The sequence below is a fragment of the Plectropomus leopardus genome, chromosome 18 (assembly GCF_008729295.1).
Source record: "Plectropomus leopardus isolate mb chromosome 18, YSFRI_Pleo_2.0, whole genome shotgun sequence".
NCBI classification, from domain to species: domain Eukaryota; kingdom Metazoa; phylum Chordata; class Actinopteri; order Perciformes; family Serranidae; genus Plectropomus; species Plectropomus leopardus.
The window spans coordinates 18,885,730-18,907,564 of NC_056480.1; the positions used below are offsets into that span (position 1 = coordinate 18,885,730).

A 21,835-nucleotide genomic window follows, 5' to 3' on the forward strand; every position below is an offset into this window, starting at 1 on the left:
GACACACACAGACACACACACACACACACACACACACACACACACACACAGACACACACACACACACACACACACACACACACAAACAGACACACACACACACACACACACACAAACAGACACACACACACACACACACACAGAGACACACACACACACACACACATACACANACACACACACACACACACACACACACACACACACACACACACACACAAACAGACACACACACACATACAGTCCTGAGGAGAGGTCTAATTAGGCAAAGTAAGTGAAAACCCCTGTATGGAGCTTTGAAGGTCATAGTGATGCTGCAATAGTAGGATGTTCTTGCCCTCAGTCTGCCACTACGCTGTACACGAGAGTAACTCAGCTGTGACTAATAACATAATTGACTGAATTATATGCAGGTGTGCTGGTTTTAGGGCCTTGTTGTTGTGTATACTGGCTCAGTGGAATCACTGCTGGAGAGGTAGACAGCTCTGTCATTTCATTAACACCTGGACCTACATCCGTTTTCTTGTGCTGCATTTAGATGCATTGTTATAACATTTAAACCTCTTAAGCCTGAGAAAATTAGTCTGACTTCTTTCAAAAATGTAGAGAATAAACTTAATGAGCAACTTTGCTAGAAATGTCCTGCAAACTGCTAAATAAATAAATAAATGAAAAAAATAAATGGTAATGACAAGGAAGCGATCTGAAAATTAGCTCAGGGGATTATTAGGTATTATCAAATAATGAGGGATAAACGTTTAGACTTCTTTTGGGTTTTTCTTTAAACATATTTTTTCTTACTTTCAGGTAACTTCCCTCTTGTAACTTTTTACTGATTTCTTGCTAAATTTTGGGGCATTTTTTGTTAAGTTACTTGTCGCCCTCTTCCCATTTTTCTGAGCATTTAAAGCAATTTGCTCAGTGTTTTAAAGGGTTAAAGGCACAGTTCTACCCCATAATTAAAAATACATTCTTTATGATATATTTATCAGACAAACAAAATACCCCAAAAATATGTCTGAAAATTAAAATGGACAAAAATTGACTTCACTCCCACCGTAATTTCTCTAGATTTTTCAAAGCAGCTGCTTTTCTTCTAGTTATGTTTAACACTATGGGATTGGGATATATTCAGTTTTCTGCAAACACAGTCGTTTAACTGCTGTAGTCATTGTACACTGAATTAGTCTGTAGCATAAAACAGAGATGACACAGATAAAGAAATCTGTGTGTGTGTTTGCAAGAACGCATATATTTTATGATGCTTGTGCTAAAATGCAGTCTTTCATCAGCATGCAACACATTTTCAAACCCTGTGCCACCCCGTCTCACCACTTTGCATGATAATTAACAATCTCTCATCAAAAGTCAAATTCATTAGCTCAGCTCTTTGAATAGCTCCACGTCCTTCTCATCCTGACTGTGCTGCGGCTGGCAGCTCAGTGTTGAATGTGTCCTGACGCTCGCAGTGATTGCGATGATGTCAAGCAAGGCCATCTCTGTTAAACTCATAATGTTTCTGTCGAGCTCAGCTGATGATACACAGATTTTAATACTGTCTGTGCTTCATTCTGTATATATATATATTTGTCAAAATTTGTCAAAATCTCAATTTATGACCTCTTTCTGTATTAGTTTCATCTCATTTTCTTTACGTATTTTTAAACATGTTTTTGTGTTTTTGTTTATTTCATTACTGGTTTATTAAAATTTACTGTTTTTTACTTTTAATTTTAGTTTACTCTGTTTCCTATGAGTTTTTAAAGTGCAAAAAAAAAGTAGTTGAATGCTGTAGACAAAAGACATTTTTATTTGCAGGCACAGACACATACACTGTACACATATATATATTGTCACTGTCCAGGGAAAACCATCTATATCCAAAAGATTTTCAGTTTAAAGAAGCAGTGTGTAGGATTTAATGACATCTAGTGGTGAGGATTGCAGATTACAACCAGTTGAAACATCTTCCGTGTACATAGTGTGAACTCCCGGTTAGGATTCCTTCAGTGTTCATTGTCCGGGAGGTTTCACCAGGTGATAAATTACCCACAGAGATCTCTAATAAAGAAAAGAAGGGGGAGAGACGAAAATTAATTTATTAAATGCCTTTCCCAATGGCCATATTTCAGAGGCATTAATTGCTGGTACCAAACAAAACTATGTACATTACAAAAACATTCATGGCCCTATCTACAGCCAATGCTTGGTTTGTCCATTCTGGGCTACTGTAGAAAAATGGCTGAGTCTGTGGATGAGGACCCCCTCCCTTTGTAAAAAATAAGTGGCTAACTCTAATGTAACAAAAACCTGATGAGTCTTATTTTCAGAAATGAAAATAAAGAAAGCATAGCCAATTAAACCTTCGAACAACCCATTGGTTTATGTAACTGGTGCATTGTCAAAACAACTAAAACCAGGGCTGTTTTCTTATCTCATGGAAAGTTGACACTTTGGAGATACATAGATTTCACAGAACAGCAACACACACACACACACACACATATACATGTGAACATGAATAATAGGGGACTATAATGCTTTACTATCCAAGTGGGAACCTTTATTAGCAGTCATTTTAAAAATACAAAACTAGAATTGAAAATTTACTTTTGAGGTCTTCTTTCACAATATTACTGCAAATGTGATTTTTATAATTTTTTAAAGAAATTGCCAAGAGGGGACCTGAAGCCTTGAGCGACGTCTGCCGATTAAACCTTCGAACAACCCATTGGTTTATGTAAGTGGTGCGTTGTCAAAATAACTAAAACCAGGGCTGTTTTCTTATCTCATGGAAAGTTGACACTTTGGAGATACATAAATTTCACAGAACAGCAACACACACACACACACACACACACACACTCATACAGGCACATCAATCATCTCTCTCAAAACCAATTTTCCCTGTGTACCGCTTCAGCTCTTGGCTTTCAAAGCTGTTCCTGTGTATCTGGACCCCTGCTCCCCATGGAAGCTGTTGCCATGGAGATAAATCCATACCCCCCCACCCTCTGCGCCTGGTCCCTGATGACCAATGACTTCCTCTGAGTCAGTCACACACCTGCACTACACCTCACTCTGACAGGACATGTCTCACTTGGGAAGTCACTGGTCTCACACATACTCAGAGCAATCTTGTGGTCGCTGTGTGTGTGTGTGTGTGTGTGTGTGTGTGTGTGTGTGTGTGCTTACTTCCACAGATTGTCTAATGGGTGTGTACTGGAAGTTCTGTGAGATTACACACCTGTGTGAAGGACACCTGCAGCAAACATAATTCTCACCAGCCTCTCTGAGACGGTGCAGGTGTGAATCACTGTCTCTCTCCTCCTTGCCATCACTCCCCCTCTATGATCCCCACCTCTCCAGAAATAGCCCCTGTGCATGAGTCAGGTTCCCAGCCCATTTTAAACTCTTTTATCCACACTATCTAAACAGGAGGTGAAAGGTGAAAGTGTTAAAGGTGCATGAGAGCGTGGTCAAAAATGTGACAGAGAACCACAGAGAAGAGTGACTGAAATGGAAAAACATCATTGGGGGATTTAAAGCCACAATGCAGCAGCGGGATGCGGGACTCCATTGGGGCAGAGAGAATATGGAGAATTATGAAAATGGAAAAGGCAGAATGTGAAAGAAAGTATTGGAGAGAGATGAATAAGTGTGAATACTCAACAGAGGTGTCACTCCTTAAGGAATTTCTTTGTCGCTGTTTTTTTTTATTTATTTCTTATTCCAACAGTTGTATTGTATTTCACAGCCATCAACGTTCCTCGTGCAGGGAGCAGGAAAAAAGTCATTTCCTCCAAATGTTATCATCATCCTCTATCCTTTTTCATCTGTTTGAACAGAAAAACTATCCCATTTTTGACAAAACAATCTGATCCACTGGAATAGTCCAAAGTACATTTAGAAGTACATTCACTCAAGTACTATATTAAGTACAAAATTAAAGAACCATTTCAAATCACATCATATCTGTACTTACTACAGTTCAGAGACTGTACTCTTTACTCCAAAATGATTTGACAGCCATAATTACTAGTTTAAGTAAGAATTTACATCCAAAACATATGATCTTATAGATTGTGACACATTGTTTTTGATTAATAACCCAACACAAAATAGAATTAAAGCTGAAATTATTCCAGAATGTCAAATGTAGAGATTTGGTTCTTTTCTTTGAGAGAAATACTTTAATTTAATTTATGACAACTCTTACTATTTTATACTAACAATTACAATACAGAAATACAAACCAAACAATAGATGAATTGAGAAAAAAAATATTTTACCTTATTTTTTTCCAAATAATTTTTATTTTAAAAACAATTTGGAATTTTAGACCTGTTTAAAATCAGCTTTAACTCAAACAACTACCACAACAAAACTTTGCTTGTTATGATGGCCTTAAAATTGTATATAATTTAATTTCTTTAAATCAACTTTTAATCAGGCTGCCCCACATGCTAGGAAACTTTCTACCCCACCACATGCAGTTGGTGTCCTTTTAATTTTTTTCACCCCTGGCCCTCAGATAGTCCGAGTCTGGCTCTGATATGATATTTAAGTATAGTATATACTTACAGAGAACATAATACTTTCTAAATTTATATTTTAGTAACAAAACATACATACTTTTAAGTAACAGTTGAAATGTAGTAGCTTACATTCGGAAAAGTTCAGATCAGATTGATCATTTACAGTTCCATTACCAGCAGAAAACATTCACCTGTTGAAAAAGACGATCAGTGTGTGTGGAATGATATTTACTATTGTGTATTTAGACACCTGGGGTCATTGGGGGTTTTGGGCCTTGAAACTTCAGACCCCCTCAACCAGCTGACCTGACCAGGAGAGATCGGTTCCCAGCCTGTGTCCAAAAAGCATTTGCCCACAATTTGCCCAGCCTTCTCTGCAGTTTCCGAAGCTTTGCTAATGGCTTTTCTCTTGTGTGCCCCAGTGATGCCCAAGAGGCTAAAGGCTTTGTACAGTGATCTTCCCGCAATGCCCCTTCCTCCTACTTTAATGAGCATGCACTGTGCAAGCCATCCGCGTCTGTGGCATTTTTCCACCAGTTTGGCATATTTTGCCCTCTTCCTTTCATTGGTCTCCTCCATCCATTCTTCCCAAGGCACTGTCAGCTCCATCAGAATCACCTGCTTCAATATCTCAGAGAAAAGCACTATATCTGGTCTGAGGGTGGTCTCCACCATGCCCTCCGAGAATCTCTGTTGCTTTCCCAGATCCACCCTCATTTGCCAGTCTTGTGCTGTTCCTAGGAGGCCTATCTGGGATTTTGGTTGGAGTTTTGGAAGTTCTCCTGCTCTCACAAAAGCAATTTGGAGCCTCAATGGTTGGAGATGCTTGAGCTGGTCGATGGTGCTACAGATGGACTCAGCAAGCAGCTGCTGAAGATGTGCTCCAGAGTTCCTCTTCCTTGGCACAAGTGACATGATGGTGATTCAACCTTGCCCCAACAGAAGAAGTTGGATGGGCTGGGCAAAACGTCATACACGGACTGGATGAGGAATCTGATGTGGAAGGGTTCGGTCTTCCTCAACTTGGGCCACGAGATCTTTCTGTCCATTGCTTGTTCCCAATTGGTCCATGCACCTTGTTGCCGCAGCCCCACTGCCTGGCTTGCATACAGCTCTTCTTCACTGGATTCCCTATATTTGAGAACCTCCCTCGCACGTGTTACCGTGAACTCCTCGCTAAGGCTGTTGAAGGGAAGTCTTAGCTTGTTTGTGTTGCCATACAGGGCAATGCTGCTCAAACTCTTCAGCAACCCTAACCACCTTCTGAAGTGACAGCTGATTCTTCTCTCAAACCCCTCCACAGTATACATTGGGAATTCATACACCAGCAGGGGCCATCATACCCTTGATAAGATCCCGTGCTGGTATATCCTGGCAATCCTGATTTGTCCACAGCAGTCAACCATCCTTCCAGTTCTTTGTTTGTTGACTTGATGGAAGCAGCATCTTTCAGTGTGGAGTTGAAGGATTTTCCAAGGCTCTTCACAGGTTTTTCAGCGACTGATGGGATTCGGGTGCCTCCGAGTGAGAAGTGGAACCGGTCTGTTACCTTCCCTTTCATCAGCACCAAGGACCTCGATTTTGCTGGCTTGAAACACATTTGAGCCCACACTATCAGCCTCTCCAAGCCTTGGAGGATCCATTTGGTTCTTAGGACTGATGAGGTTGTTACAGTCAGGTCATCCATGAATGCTCTAATGGGGGCTGCCAGACTCCAGACTTGGTCACTGGGCCTTGGCACTCTACCTCAGCTGACTTGACTAGCATGTTCATTGCCAGGGAGAAGAGGATCATGGAGATGGTGCAACCAGTGATGATCCCCTTCTCCAGTCAAAGCCACTCAGATTTGATAGTCCCAGAAGTGAACCTCAGATCAAAGTTGTCATAATAATCTATGATCAGGTTCTTGATTTTGCTCAGGACTTAGTGCCGCACCAGTGCAATCTCAACCAGTTGGTGTGGTATGGAGCCGTAAGCATTAGCGAGGTCCAACCACAGCACAGCCAGGTCTCCTTTCCCTACTCGTGCCTCTCTGATCAGCTGTGTTACCACTCCGGTGTGTTCAAGGCATCCTGGGACAACTGGGATCCCTCCCTTCTGCACAGAGGAAACGATGTACTGATTCTTCAATAGATACAGCCCATTCTTCTCATCCTCGCTTGCCCCCTTGAACTGCTTCTTCAACAGTTGCAGATCATGTCTTAGCTGAGTGATCTTCTCTGCTCTGCGGTTCCTGGAGTACTGGGCTTTGGTACCACCCTTCTCAACTGTACCAAACCTTTCTTTTACAAAGCTGATGATCATGGTAGCCATAATGTGGAGTTTCCTCTCTGCACCCCCCTTTATGGTTGCTACATTTGTCCACATTGTTGTCAAATTGGCACCACTCATGGAGGTTCCGGGCTCTGAGGGGTGACGCGGGGCTCGGCTCCTCTGACGTCTCACGAGGGCTGCTTCCTGTGCATTGATCCAGCTGCACCTGCTACATGTGCATATCTTACTCGTTGTCATTTGTCCGAATGCTTGGGTTGTATCCTGTTCATCTGTCCCTTGGGCTCCCCTGGGAGTATCCTCTTTTAGGACATTTCGTAGCTTAATTTGGATTCTTCCTCACAAATGCAATTTTGGATACCTTACCAATAATATTTACCAAGATAGTCTACATTTCACGTACTATGGGTTTCATATGAACATACAATAAAATCTCACTTACTCTTTTTGCCCACTAAATAGCATGTTAGTATGGAATTTCAGCTTATGTAAAAGCCAGAGAACAGCTACTAAATGGACATTGTGGGGAGACTGCTTTATCAGTTACTGTTTTCAAGGTCAAGAGCTGATTTTTCCAAAACGAAATATCCCATTCTTGTTGCTTGTTGATGAACAAAATGACCCAAACATATACATTCACGGGAGGAAAACGTCATGCTACAGTTGTAACACCTTTTGCATGTGATGTTTGTGCATGTGTAAATAAGAGGGAAATGCAAATGTTTGTTTTGTGCATTTTTTGATTTATATTTTTATAAAAAGCCTTTGTGCAAACTGATAAATTTTATTGAAGGTTTTATAGGGTATACTGTTGCTTTAGGTTTTGTGGTGTGGATCGTATATGTAAGTGCTGGTAGTGGTATGTGGGTTGGTTATCTACATCTGCAGATTCACTGAAACAATGCATGAATGCTTCAAAAAGCTCTCTATGGGCTATGGTCATCCGTCTTTATCTGCCTGACCAAATGGGACACACACACACCCATGCATGTACACAAGCACACACACACACACACACAGAGGACACGCACACACACACACACACACACACACACACACACACACACACACACACACACACACCAACCAACAGAGGGAGGTTGGCCCTAGCAGAAGGGACAATTCACATTAATTAAGATTTAATACTCAGAGGATCAGCTCCATTTGTGTGTGCTGAACCTGAGGGCCCTCATTAGCCACTTGGTGTTAAATTGTCTTTAAATAGCAAAGTAGTGCAAGTACATTTCTCTTTCCTTACATTTCTAAAATCCATAGCTTTTTGTGGAGTGTAACTAAGTTCATTTACTCATGTACTGTAGGCTACTTAAATATGAATCAGAGGTATTTGTACTTGTACTATTTGTACCAGAGGTGAATATTGTACATTTAATTTCATCACATTTATCTGTACATTTAAGTTACTTAACAAATGAAGATATTTGCATAAAAACATAACGAGTGTTAATAAAATATGATGTTTTGTTATAAATAAAATTTTTAAACAGTTGATACAAGTACAGCTGCAACAATTCGTTGAGTAAACAATCCGTCGATTTTATAGAAAATTAATTGCCAACTATTCTGATAAATGTTTAAGTATTTCTCTATTTTATTGGGGGATGTTATTTTACATTTGGTTCATCCTTTTGAAATTGTTTTTTTTCTTCTTCTTTTCTTTTGAAAATAATTTTCAAGAGTTGTTTTTTTTTTTTGATGATTGGAGGATTTTTAAATGAAGGGCTTTTACTTGTAAGCTAACAAAGTATTTTTACAGTGTGGTATAATTCCTTTTACTTAAACTTTAGCTTCTTATCCATTTCCCCTCTCTCTCTCTCTCTGTGCGTGAAGGAGCAGTCCGGTAGTCTCTCTGACCGTCTTTCCCCACCCTCAAGATTTTGAGCCGTGACGTATTGACTTACGGGGACACGCGAGTTTTCACACCGGTGCTCCATCTGCTTGCGAAGGCGACTATTTGGGGGAGATAAACTGCGCCTCGCTCCTGAGCCGCTCTGACCGTTTTCTTTCCGTTATCACCCGCACTTGTCAACAAGCTCACCTTCTGCAGCTCAGTCCCACCTCTGCGTGTCCCCTCCACTCACATTGACCTGCAGGACTGTGAACACACAAGTCATTTGGAAGTTTTTTTTCTCTCTTTTGGGACATAACTTTTTTTTAAAAAAAAGTGAGATTTTGCCAAAAGATGCTGGATCATTGTAACCAAGTTGGTCTATCACTGCTCTTTGGATGCCTGGCTTGTCTTGTTTTGACCTCTGTTGTAAATGCAGACGGTAAGTGAACCTTTTATTATAACAGAAGACCAATGTAAAAGCTACTATATCCATAAGAGATTCTATTAAACTATTCCTAAACATTATTGCAAGCTTTTATTTGAATATTAAATAAGTTTCCATCATGAAAGTTAGGAGCTGGTGATGCACTAATCCTTACTCAGAGCTCAGTGGTGGAAGCGCGCGCTAACAAATTGCACCTGCGCTGTAGTCTCGTGCATTTTTTAATCATAAAGTATTTCCCCCTCTCAGCGCGTGGGGTTCCTCCCCCTGAAAAGAACACGGAAATTTTAAAAAGTCTCAGTTATCTAAAAAAGATGTGCAAATGGATGAATTTCCAAAGAACATGTAAACATATTTTCTTAAATGATTCTGAACACCTGCTAATGACGTTACAATGAGGTGATAACGGAAGATACACCCGTGCTCCTGTAAATTGTTCACGCCTGCCACTCCAGACTGTGCCGGACCTAGCACATTTAGAGCCCGGCAAGGTTCCGCCCAAGTGTAGCCTATATTATCATATTCAACATTACTGTATAAAGTACAAATAAGAGATAACAGGAAATCAACACAAATTAACTCAACAAGCCATAATAAATTACAAAAAATAAAATTACCTTTTCTTTTCTTTTTCTTTTTTTCATTTCCTCCTTCTCTAATGTTCTCCAAATACACTCCACTCCACCATATCCATAAATGCTGTAGCATGTCTTGACTGTGATGATCACTCACTGATGAGGTGGTGCTCCAACTGCAGACCAAGTGTTAGCATTAGATCTTTGGATCATTTTCCCATATTTCCTCCTGACAGTCGCCTATAAGATTCGCCACTGACACTCCAGGAGTGATCCTTGAGGATAAATTGTGTTGTTCTCGGTCTTCAAGCAGCTGCCTTCAAATACTAATTTTCTTATCTTGGAAGAATTGATGGCAACTGTCGCCTTATGTGGTATTAAACAATTTGCTGAGACATGTCTTAATTATTTGATTATTTACACCTTGCACTCTAATAAACATTTTTATATGGTACATTATTAGGATATAGAATTTGGTATCAGTATCAAAATCCAAGGTACACATACAGAGTGAAACAAGTGGGGTTGGGATCAGAAAATTTTCAACATCAAACACATTTTCCTGCATACTGGCGAATTCTTAAGCACTATTTGTACCATCTTTGCATTAAATTATGTTGTAAATGCCTTTAATATTGTCCTCTTCTACTCTCGTGTTTCATGCATGGCAAATATACCTATACACTTGAGTCCAAATTCATATTTGTGCATTGCTACAACAAGGTATCTACATCTCTTAAAATAAAATATATAACCCGGTTTACTGTTTCAGTCTTACATCATCACACATTTGCAGCAATCATTACAATGAATGCCCAAAAAATGATCCGTGCTGAAAAACTGAGGACATGTAAGCACAAATATAATCTATAATAAAAAATGTAATCTTCCAACCTGGGTGGATTGTTTTTTGGTGAAAAAATGTGTTCATGTAATATTATTATTATTATTTATTATTATTATTATTATTATTATTATTATTATTATTATTATTATTATTATTATTATTATTATTATTATACTGCTGAACTAAGGCCAGACAAAATTTAAAGTAGAATTAAACAAGAGAGAAACACTTGCAAAACAAACATAACAACAGCCCATACCAATAAGAGTAAATACAATTTAAAGAATATTAGCAGTAAACACAGTAATAATAGTACTAACAATAGAATTAAACACAATTTAGACAAATAAAAGAGTAAATTAAAAGACAAACTAAAATAGATTAATTAAAACAGACAAATTAAAATAAAGAGCACTTTCTAACTAACACAAAGGGCTTCACATTAGCCTACAATACCATAAAAAAGAACATCATACACAGACAATGCAAGAGAAGAAAAAAGAAAAAAGAGAGACCAAGTGTAAAAGAGCGACATTAAGCTTTTAGAAAACACAAAACAAAATAAACAGAATAAAAACAAAAAATGAGTGAATATTGTTTTAAATGTGTGGCTTTGGTCGGGCATTGTTTTTTTCACAGACCCTCCTTGTCACTTTATGACTGTGTGATATAAGAGGTCATTAGAAGTTTCAGAAGTTTTCTTTACTCCCTGCTCTGTCTCTTCTCAGGTCGAGTGTTCGTGTTGGACCTGAGGAACTCCTCCGGCCTGCAGGGCTTCAGAGATGCTGAGAGGGCTTGTGCCTCACGACATGCACGCTTGGCCTCAGCAGCAGAGCTCCGTCATGCTGTGGTGGAGTGCTTCTTCTCCCCATGCACCCGTGGGTGGCTGTATGGGGGCACAGTGGGGTAAGAGAAGAAGAGTTTGTGCATGAGGGTGTTTATTGTTTTAAGAGACATGTTGGGAGGCTCAAGATTTCCAGAGATGTCAAAGGTCATTTTGGTGTGTGTGCTTCTGTGTATGTGACAGTGGTTGCAGGAAGGGACGAAAGGGAAAGAAAGTAAAGGCAGCGGCGGCAGTTACAGAGATAGTGGGAGGAAAGAAGAAGAGAGTGACACATTTCAGGAGGGAAAGAGAAAAAGAGAGAGGAAGAGAGGGAGAAAGACTCCTCTGTTCCTTCCTGGAGAAGGGGGGAATTCTGAGCCGGGGTGTCATGTCGACAACTGCCTCCATTTACACCTCTCATCTCCACGGTAACATGACACACAGCTTTCAGCACCCAGAGACAGAAACAGACAGACAAACGGACAGAGCTAATTTAGACCTCGAGAAGAAGATATATTGCTAGTTCGGACTGAGGTGATTGACAACTTTAGTGCTGTTCTCTGGAGGTGACAGAGAATACATTAAAAGTTTGTGGTCTGTGTGGTTTCAATACCAGATTTCAGGGCTTTAATGTACATGCTGTGCAACATTACATGGATGTTGGCATGGTGCTGAGTTCAAATATCACCTTAAATAAGGACTTAATAAAATGGTATGGAAAGAAGAAAAAGCTGGGGGGAAAAAGTCATAGTTCAGCATGTCAAAAATACTGAATGAAAAGTCATGGCATGGCAAAGTATGCTGGAAAAAAGTCATGGTATAAATGGTAAAAATAAAATTCATACTATAGCATGTGGAAAAAAATGAAAAAAAAGTCATAGTATAGCATGCCGAAAAAAAAGTTGTAGCATAGCATGTTGAAAAAAATGAAAAAAATGTCAGTGTTGCATATCAAAAAATTGACAAAATCTGCTCAGAGGAAAAACTGACACATTTTTTTGCTCTCTGTATGTTGGCTGATGGACATCAGCTTTAACACCTGCTTACTACGTCCCGCAGTGTATCATCCATCTAAGGCTCTATGTGTCTAAAATGAGTTCATTCCTATAACCCGTGCACTCTGCTCTCTCTGTGTCTTAATCCTGAGCCTCACCCCGACACTCACAAATGAATAGAACACATCTGACAATGTAAGGGCTTTTTTCAGAAGCTGTCATGCACATCTTCCCAGTAGGTAACGCTCTGGTGTCAGTGCCAGTTAAACCGTAGTCCTTGACATAATTTTTAGGTCTGTTGCATAATAACAAGTGCCTCTTAGATTCACTCTCCTACCTTAACGTCTTCCTCCTACCTGTCAATCATCGATCTGCTGCCACGGTAACCAAACACAATAATAACAATGGACACACACACACACACACACACACACACACACACATTTCTTCGGGATTTTTCCTTGTAATAGTTATGTCATGCAAGGTGATGGTTCTGAGAAATGGTTCTTTGGTCAGGTGAAGTGTCTCTTGTCCCTGATGGAGGTCAGTATTTCTCTCTCACACATGCCTGCAGTTAATGTAAAAACAGTCTTTGTGTGTTTTGTCTCGCTCTTAGTGTTTTCTCTCTCGCTGCCAGTCTCTCTCTCTCAGATTTTTGTCCTTATAAGCTGAAGTTAGCATGGCACAAGCATGCAGTATGACTCACACTGCTTCTCACAGTCTCACTGCGCTGCCAGTCAAATTCTTTCCAATTACTGATGCTTTGATTAACTCACACACACACACACACACACACACACACACACACACACACCTTTTCCATTTAATGATGCTTAATATTACCATGCAATATTGAAGGAAAAGTGAAATATGGTCTTTTAATGATGATTCCGAGTGTGTGAGGTTAATTGGTGTCGGGAGCTGCTATGGGAACATGATTTGATTGGCCTGGGAAGTTTGAGTCAGTCTTATCTGGTGCTTTTGGATGACAAATGAGCTAATGATGCTATAAACCTCAACATGGCATCAAAAATAGACTATTTACTCAGCTTCTTTTTTTGCCACTGCAGCTTGTAGGCATTGTGCACTGCCCACATTATTCATTTGGTCCCTATGGGATGTGTATTATATTAAGTCCTTAATGTTATGATTGTTCTGTATGAGGTTGGGTGTAACTTAAGGCTTCAGCATGGGAACATCTATTCCTAATGTGCTGCTGTGTGATAATATTGTGCCACAGGCTGCAAATGCTGATACTGCAGCATGTCTGAGCCATGATGTGTGTTCCTGGACTCTGATGTCATGCTGTAATAATATTTGAATAAGTAACAAAACAGAGGGTGACCGATAGAACAGCACGTACTCTATATATCTGTGTGTCGCCATATTACCCATATATATAAGTCTACAGGCTTTTCAGCAGTTCATTCCTTGCTGATATTTTTCTTGATATATGATTTATTTTGGCAACACAGTCTTACTCCGAACTCGTCAAATACTACCTGTCAGTGGCCCTTGGCGTCAGACATCAATGCACTGAGGCACCTTTTAGCGATGGTATTAGAAGCAGCAGCCAGCAGCACTTTTTGACGCTCTGAACATATACCGTTTTTATAAAGAGCAAGAAAGTCTGAATAGAATGGGTGAGAGAGGAGGTGGAAGGGTCAAACAAACTCTGGACTTTCACCCAGGAGACTGCTTATCATTTCTGGTCTCAAACCAAAAATCAATTCATTGAGTCATGCGTAGCATACTATGCTAGTGCCATATGTCACGTGACATTACATTACATTAATAACATACTTATTCGAGTCAAATCATGTTTTTTTTCTTAAACTAACCACATACTTTTGTTACCTAAACCTCAGGCAGTTAACCTGAAAATGAAGTTTAAACTTGTGTTTGGAGTTTATTTTGAAAAGAGACATTTGACGACTGGGAACCGTTAATTTCCTGTCAAAATGAAAAGTTTATTTTGGAAAAATAAAATGCATGCAACAAGCATAATTTGACGTACCATCCCTAAGTGTTGCAGTTTCACAGTAAATCATGACCTAAAAAGTGAGTAGTGACTAAAATTGTCAAATATGGGTTAAAAAGTACCATATTTCCCCTGAAATGTAGTCAAGTTGAAGTAGATGTATAAATAAAGATAAAATGGAAATAATCATATACCTCAAAAGTTGTAGTTAAATGTAGTTTTGGAATTAATTTACTGTGTTAATTTCCACCATGCTGATATGCCTTAAGTGCAAGGTGTGTACATAAGGAAGTATGTTTCTGTGTATGTGTAGCTTAAGTGAGAGTAAGAGTGTGTGTTAAAAGTAAACACACTGGGTTTAATTAAGATCACTCTCAATCCTTGAGTCCCTCGAGGGTGCTTAAATGAGTCGCTGTAGGCCATTTACTCTCATATGACACTGTAATTAATGAATGTGTTTGTGTGAATATTAATTTCTACAAATGTATCTATTGATTTAGGACCACGGTGTGTAATGTGGTGGGCAGTGCACTGAAAGCTGTGGATGTCAGAACAGAAAATGCCACAGAGGACGCTGCACACCTGGATGCCTTCTGTATCAAAGACAAAGGTCAGTAAAAACACAAAAATATACACTCATATTTTATTAATCTGTACATAAAGTTGTGAGCAGTGACCAGGATATGAGTGGATGAGTTTTTTGAAGTGGGTCTTTAGTGAGGTATTTACTGAGGTGTGAAAGAGGCTGTGCTCCTGCATTCCTTCCATCCTGCACTTTCAACACCGCCATCCTGCAAGTGCGTGTGTGTTTACCATTTTTTTTACTCATGTCTTTCATCATTTGCCAATCTTTCTGCCACCTCATGAATATCTGAGTGTGTGATGTGTATGCGATGATATACCCTGATCCACGACTGTACGTAAGCCCAGATGGAGCTTGAGCTAAATTTCACACACCTATTCCAGTGGCATGGATCAGGGAGGGGAGGGGTGCTGTCATGGGTGGGTTTGGATCAGACTATTTATTGGTCGCCGTCCAGAAGAGGTCTCTAGTCCTTCTGCATGAACTGCAGAGCTACTGTGGCTGTTTAGATACCACACACACACAAACCCTTTGCTGTGGGAAAAAATGAACAGTGTGCTGCCTCACAGGCAGGGTTGTGGTTGTGCTTACAGATAATGTAGCTATGGTTATTATGGTTATGATAGGAGGTTTGAAGGTATAAAGTGCCCCATTAACCTCATTATCAAGGCAACACACAGTTTAAAGTAATTTTAAAATGACATTACGCTTGGCCAGAAATTGGGAAAAGGGCTCTTGGGTTTTCTGCACCCTCAGCCTGGAATTTGTTGCAGAATGATTTGAAACTCAGGGAGCTGGTGTCTGTCAATGTTTTACATCTATAATGAAAGACTTAGAAGCAGATTCTATAGGATGTCGATGTTTTTAACCGACTTGGTTGTACAACTGGAAAGCTCTCTTTTGATTTATAGATAGTTCTCTTTTAATGCAAAGTTTAGTGCTTGTGAATTGCGTTTTGTCTCCCTTTGTGTCTCTGTCTGCAATTTTGTGTCCTCACTGCCAGGTCTCAGTGGGACCAACCTGGGACCAACCTGGTTAAATAAGGTTAAATAAATAAATACAGTGAATTAAGTCAGTTATGTTTTCGGTTTGTCAGTACGTCCCTATGTTACATCCATGTGAAATTGGAATATCAAAAACACCTTCAGGGAAGTTCTTCACATAAGGAACAAACGTCCACTTGGACTCAACATAGCACAGTTTAGATTTTGAGGGTCAAAGGTCAAGGTCACTGTGACCTTGGTCGTCTTATTCTCATGACTTGATATCTCAAAAAGACCTTAAGGGTATTTCCTCAAATTTAACACATGCATCCACTTGGACTTAACAATGAACTGAATAGAATTTGGTGGTCAAAAATCACTGACCTCACGAAATATGCTTTTGGCCATAACTCAAGAATCCCCACACTAATTATGACAATGTATGTAGACATTTGTAGACACTGATAAAAGTAATTTTAGTATAAAATGTTAAAAATCAACTTTTACACTTGAAACTTGCTTCATTTTCTATAAAGTTACTTTTTGGTTGTCGTTATATTGTTGTTTTTATAAATTTCTTCTGTTTGAGCACTTTAAAGTGGAAATACTTTTCAATGCCTCTAGTGTTTGCAGTGGTGTTATTGTTAACTTTTCTGTCACAAAGACAACCAGATTGTTTTCTATTTTCCTCAGATCTTAGCAACAACCAAAAAAATGGACACACTGCATTTTGTTTTACTCAGTTACTTTGGTTCCTCAAATGTCTGCCATGTTTGCTACTGGGGATAGTAATTGTAAATAACATTGGTACTCTTTGGTTACTGGGGAAAGCAGCTGATAGCTACCGGGTTAAACAAAAGCACTATTTGTTTTTCCTGTTTTGGCTGTGCATTGGTTGATGCCCTTCCTTAGTGCTGTAAATTGGGTCTTCATTTCCAGGGAGATCATACCCGGTGGCAGACAGATATGCCTAGTGAAAGCAAAGCTTCTAGGGAAGCAATCTGAACGTGAATGGTGTCATTATTCTATCACCAATACATTGTTAAATCAGTGTTTACTTTATAATGATAAAATAAAACAGAAATTTATCTATTTCCATTTTAAAGATATAACCAATATTACATTATTATTGTAGCATAGCAACAATACATTATTGTTCAGTTTTAATGCAAAAAGTGCAGATTAATTTGTTGCTGTTATATTTTGGTGGGAAACTTTGACATCATGCCCTGCGGAGTCAGACAAGATTCAAATGATCTGTTAAACTGATACCATTGTCTGCATGGAAGGAAGGAAAATGCACCAAAAGTGTTTGTTTTGGAAAATGGTCAGTAGCAATGTAAAGGATAATGATCTGTAGCAAAATGGACTAAAACCTGCAAAAACACCAATTTTGTCCTGTCATTTGCAAGTTTTATTTACAAATATTAAATACTTTTATTTTTATTTTTATTTTCATTTATTTTGGAGAGAAAATAAAATCACTGAAAACTTAAAGATGTAGCAAGTCAGCATTCTATTATTTGTCAATTAAACTGTATTGTTTCTGTATTATTACCATAAAAAGTTAGACCAGAGTCAGGACAATACACAGCCTTTATCTCACATCTGTGGCATTGTTGGTGGTCTTGTTTGTCAAAATTACATCCACATTTTTCACAAAGCCAATTGCTCCATGTCCCTTGAGTCATTCTAATCTCTTGCTGTTTACAATAGGATAGTGATGCTGTAAAGCTGGATAATAATAATGACTTGTGTTTTGTTAACCACACAGTCTTGAACACTGAGTTGAGATTGCATCATCTCTATCTAATAGTTTAACAACTCAAAACATTCATATTTCACTTTTTTTGGATTACAAGCATCTCTGTGTTTGTTGTTGACAGGTGTGCCGTGTGGTGACCCTCCATCCTTTCCAAACACCCGTCTGCAGGGGCACACTGGGTATGAGATGGGAGACGAGCTGCTGTACACATGTGTGCCAGGTTATGTAATGCCCAGTGGACACAGTGCCTTCAGCCTGCTGTGCGACAGCTGTGGAGAGTGGTATGGACTGGTGGAGTTATGTGTCAAAGGTAAGAAGGCATTTAAACTGTTTATCTTGGAGACATAAATAGGAGGAAGGAAAAAGAGAAAGTACCCTTTTGTTCGTTTTCTTCAAAGCTTCATGATTTGACCGAGACAGACAGGAGATCACTTCGAGGTCAACCTCCTCACCTCTTTCTTGTTAGCCCCCAGTGTTGTTGGGTGATCACTGCTTGATTCTTGGCTTTTTGGAAAACAGAGTCTCAGTTGTGAGTTGAAAATGACTGCTATGACACCACAGTGTGACATGCCATGGTGTGGCCCAGTTCAAGGGGCAAGAGTTGTCTCTAAAAGCAGAATAGGAGTCTTGTGTGCATGGTTAGTTTAAGGTAGAAGGTAGATTTATTTGTCATTTTTAAAATAAAGTTTAAAAATCAAAATTTAATTTGGTCTTGATCCAGTTACATCTTTAGAGTTGAAGGATGAGTTGATTAAAATCACCAGCTACTTTGAAAAGTTCTATCCAGATGCTCAGGCATGTTGCTGCTGGTGGCATCATTCGATTACTACAGTGCATTTTTTGAATTTGCATCAGTCTTGTGTCCTTTCGGCTCCCAACAAGGTTCGCCCATCCAGCGCAACAGCCCGATCCAGGATGTTAGAGGTTAACCATGTCTCTGTGAAGATGTGCACAGAGCAGTCTCTGATTTCCCATTGCTGAGTGAGCCTTAGCTGCATCTCATTCACTTTATTCTCCTGCGAGCAGACTTCAGCCAGAAGAAGACTTGTTAGAGAAACAGCTCTCAGTCCAAGTCGGGTCAGCCTCGCCCTGATGCCAGCTCTCCTCCCTCTCTTCATCCGGTACTTTTAGTTTCGTTTCTCCCCTCTGGTCTGACTGGCCACTCAGCAAATTACGTTTGTGGGGATCCTTTCATGGTCTGCTGCATTTAGTCCAAACCCCATAAAACTTTTCCAGATGTTGATGGGTGCTTCTCTATCATAGAAATGTCATGCTTCAGCGAAAAGGGCCATGGTGTCAAAAAAATAGAAAAATATAGCAAAGTATACCATAAAAGTTGCAAGGATTTGAGGAGCTACAGGATGCTGCATCTACATGCGCTGCTGTCGCCATAGTTTGTTTTTAGTTTGGTATTTTGTGTCAGCTAGGTCCACAGCATAGCGTGATCCATTGATCCATTTGATAACTGTCGCTTAGAGGAGCACATTAGTAGCAGAGTGGTTAAAATGCATGTGAAAACAAGGTAATGGTGTGCTCGAGGACTGTCTTTGTCAAATGAAACTCAAGAAAAACACTTGAAGAAAAGGGTCCGCAGATGGCAAGAAAAGTCAAACTTAAGGCACTCATATGTGGAGCAGGGACAAATGCAATTGAATTATATTAAAAAGCCATTATTTAGCTATTTGCATAAAAACACCAACCAGTTTCGACACTTGATCTTCACCAGGGTGCAATGGGGAAACAAAAAACAAGTCAACAATTTATAAACTTTGTAGAGGGTGTCACCGTTAAGTGCATGCAGGTGGGAGACAGCAGTGGATCACAATGAGAGGTCAAGTTGAACATGGCACACCTCCACAAGTGTTCCGAAAAATGATTTTGCACAGAAATCAAGACAACCTCCACAAGTATTACAAAACCAGAGAGGTCCCCAGTTTTTACTTGTTCTGTGCAAATAGGGCTTTTGAATGGAAATGTTCTTTGTGTTTTGTTGTCAAATCATGAATGTTATCTTTGGAGGTAGCTTTGTCACCTCATCTCATAAATGTGTCCTTTCTGTGTTTCTACAGATGAGAAGGAAAGTCACATTGACTACGAGGACAAGTTCACAGATTCCTATGGAGAGGCAGAGCGCCACAACGAGAGACCAGAGGAGGCTCATGGTGAGGTGTACGAGGAGGTGCATGAAGCTGCGTATCCGGAGGGGGAAAGGAGTCAGGAGCAGAAAGAGATGAGCCTCAGTGCAATAGTAGACAACGAGCATCACAACCAACATGGAGATCATGATATGGGGGGAGCTTTGGAAGGAGGAGAAAGAGACGAGGACCGTGCTGTTGAGGACTTCATAGGCCATCCATGGGAGCAGGAGAGGAGGGAGGTGGTCAGGACTGATGCAGCTGCAGCAACAGAAGCACCCGTCTCTCTTCTCTCCCAGAAACACCTCTTCTGGTTCCCCTCTGAGGCCTTCCAGGATGAGGGACATCCTGTCTCCAGCAATCCACTAACACAAACCACACAGAGAGCCTCAGGCGCCCAATCAGAGGAGAGTAAAGAGCACGAAAGCCAAGAAAAGCACCACCACCAGCGTCCAGTTGCTTTTGATGACCATGAGCGAGACAGCTATGATGATGGTGACACAGATGACCGAGATGATCATAATGACAGCAAGCATGACGATCCTGATGCCCATGACGACAGCCACCATGATGATCAAGATGACAGTCGCCAGGACGAAGATGACCGTGATGATCATGTGAAGCATTACATTCCAGCTCAGCGGGAAGACAGACAAGACCGCCACGAGAAATATGATGACCGTGACGACCATTATGACATGGGAGAACACGAAGAGGACCGCAGTCATGTTCGCTATGGCAGCCAGGAGTATGACGATACTTTCGGAGAACATGAAAGCTATGAAGAGCATGAGGATTTGACCGATGATCTTGGTGACGATGACCAAAAACGTCTAGATGGCTCTGAGGAACATCCAGACCCTGATGACCATGACGACCATGAGGAGCATTATGACCCAGAGGAGAATCATGACGACCGTTACATTGATCATGATGATCATGAGCACGATGACCATCACGACTATGATGATCATGATAGCCATGAAGAAGATGATAATCAACATGTAATCTTCTCTATAGCAACGGATGGGCGTAACAATGTCACTCACAAAGAAGCAGAGGCAACCACAGACGACACCTGGCTAGACGGCTACCCTGTCATTCCTGAAGCAAGAGAAAATGGTGACTCCACAACAGAAAGGGCAAGAACAAAGGACACAGTCAGGGGGACAGTTGTCGGGACAACAGACAGACCCAACGAGGTGGAAATTCGTAGACCCGTCCCTTACACCAGTTTGCCCGAGGCACCAGAGTCTCCCACTACGGAGCCTGCCTTAGATCAAGGGGTAGTGGAGGAGATGCTGCCTGGCTTCATCCCTACTGCTGCTCCCTCACAGTCGTCAGACTCCCCCTCATACTCTGACACACTGGACTACGACACTCAACAGGTAGCTCCCACCCACTCCTGGCACCTTACTCAGCATCCTTTACTCGATCACGGCCCAGTTCCTCCGATGCACGACAGTGACAATGAGGGAATGGAGGAGCACACGTTACGTAACCTGCCCAGTGAGACCGGCGAGAGGGGCGAGATGGAGGGAGAGATGGGGGAGGCGATCTGTACAGGTGAAAATTGCCCTCCCCATCCCCCAAGCTCCGCTAGCCGAGGCCCCACAGTGGCAGCCATAATTGTGGCGGTATGTGCAGTTGCCACGGCGGTCATTGTCGGGGTGTGGTGCTACCGACGACAACAGCAGAAGAGCTCAGTGTATGAGATGAATGGAAAGGGCCAGAGTCAGACCAGACAGGGCCAACAGATAGAGATGCAGCAAAAAGTGTAAGAGCAATGGACAAAAGAGGGACACTGACAGAGGACAGAGACATTTGGGAAGGACGAGAAGATTCAGATGAAGTTGAGAGCAAAGCACAGCCCCTCATCTCGCTAGAAACTACTGCATAGTTGAAGATTTTTGGATAGGTATGAACAGATGTGCTACAGCCCTTTTTTGATGAGCAACACCTCACCTATGTGACTGTGTGAAACTGTAAGATCTGATGTTTAAGAGCCCTGACACACCAAGCAGACAGTCAGCCTTTGGTCAGTGTTG

The 21,835-nt window shown here is 40.7% G+C and overlaps 1 protein-coding gene and 1 pseudogene across 1 annotated transcript; one reads left to right on the plus strand and one right to left on the minus strand.

Moving 5' to 3' along the window:
* Nucleotides 1-3,337: 3,337 nt before the first annotated feature.
* On the minus strand, nt 3,338-6,842 carry LOC121958182 (annotated as a pseudogene).
* Nucleotides 6,843-9,009: 2,167 nt separating this feature from the next.
* susd5 (sushi domain containing 5) lies at nt 9,010-21,705 on the plus strand. The gene is made up of 5 exons (XM_042506132.1): nt 9,010-9,097; nt 11,251-11,428; nt 14,822-14,931; nt 17,774-17,962; nt 19,722-21,705. Exons 1-5 carry the CDS (start codon nt 9,010-9,012, stop codon nt 21,566-21,568), a joined length of 2,412 nt encoding a protein of 803 aa, XP_042362066.1. The 3' UTR covers nt 21,569-21,705.
* The last annotated feature ends 130 nt before the right edge of the window (nt 21,706-21,835 follow it).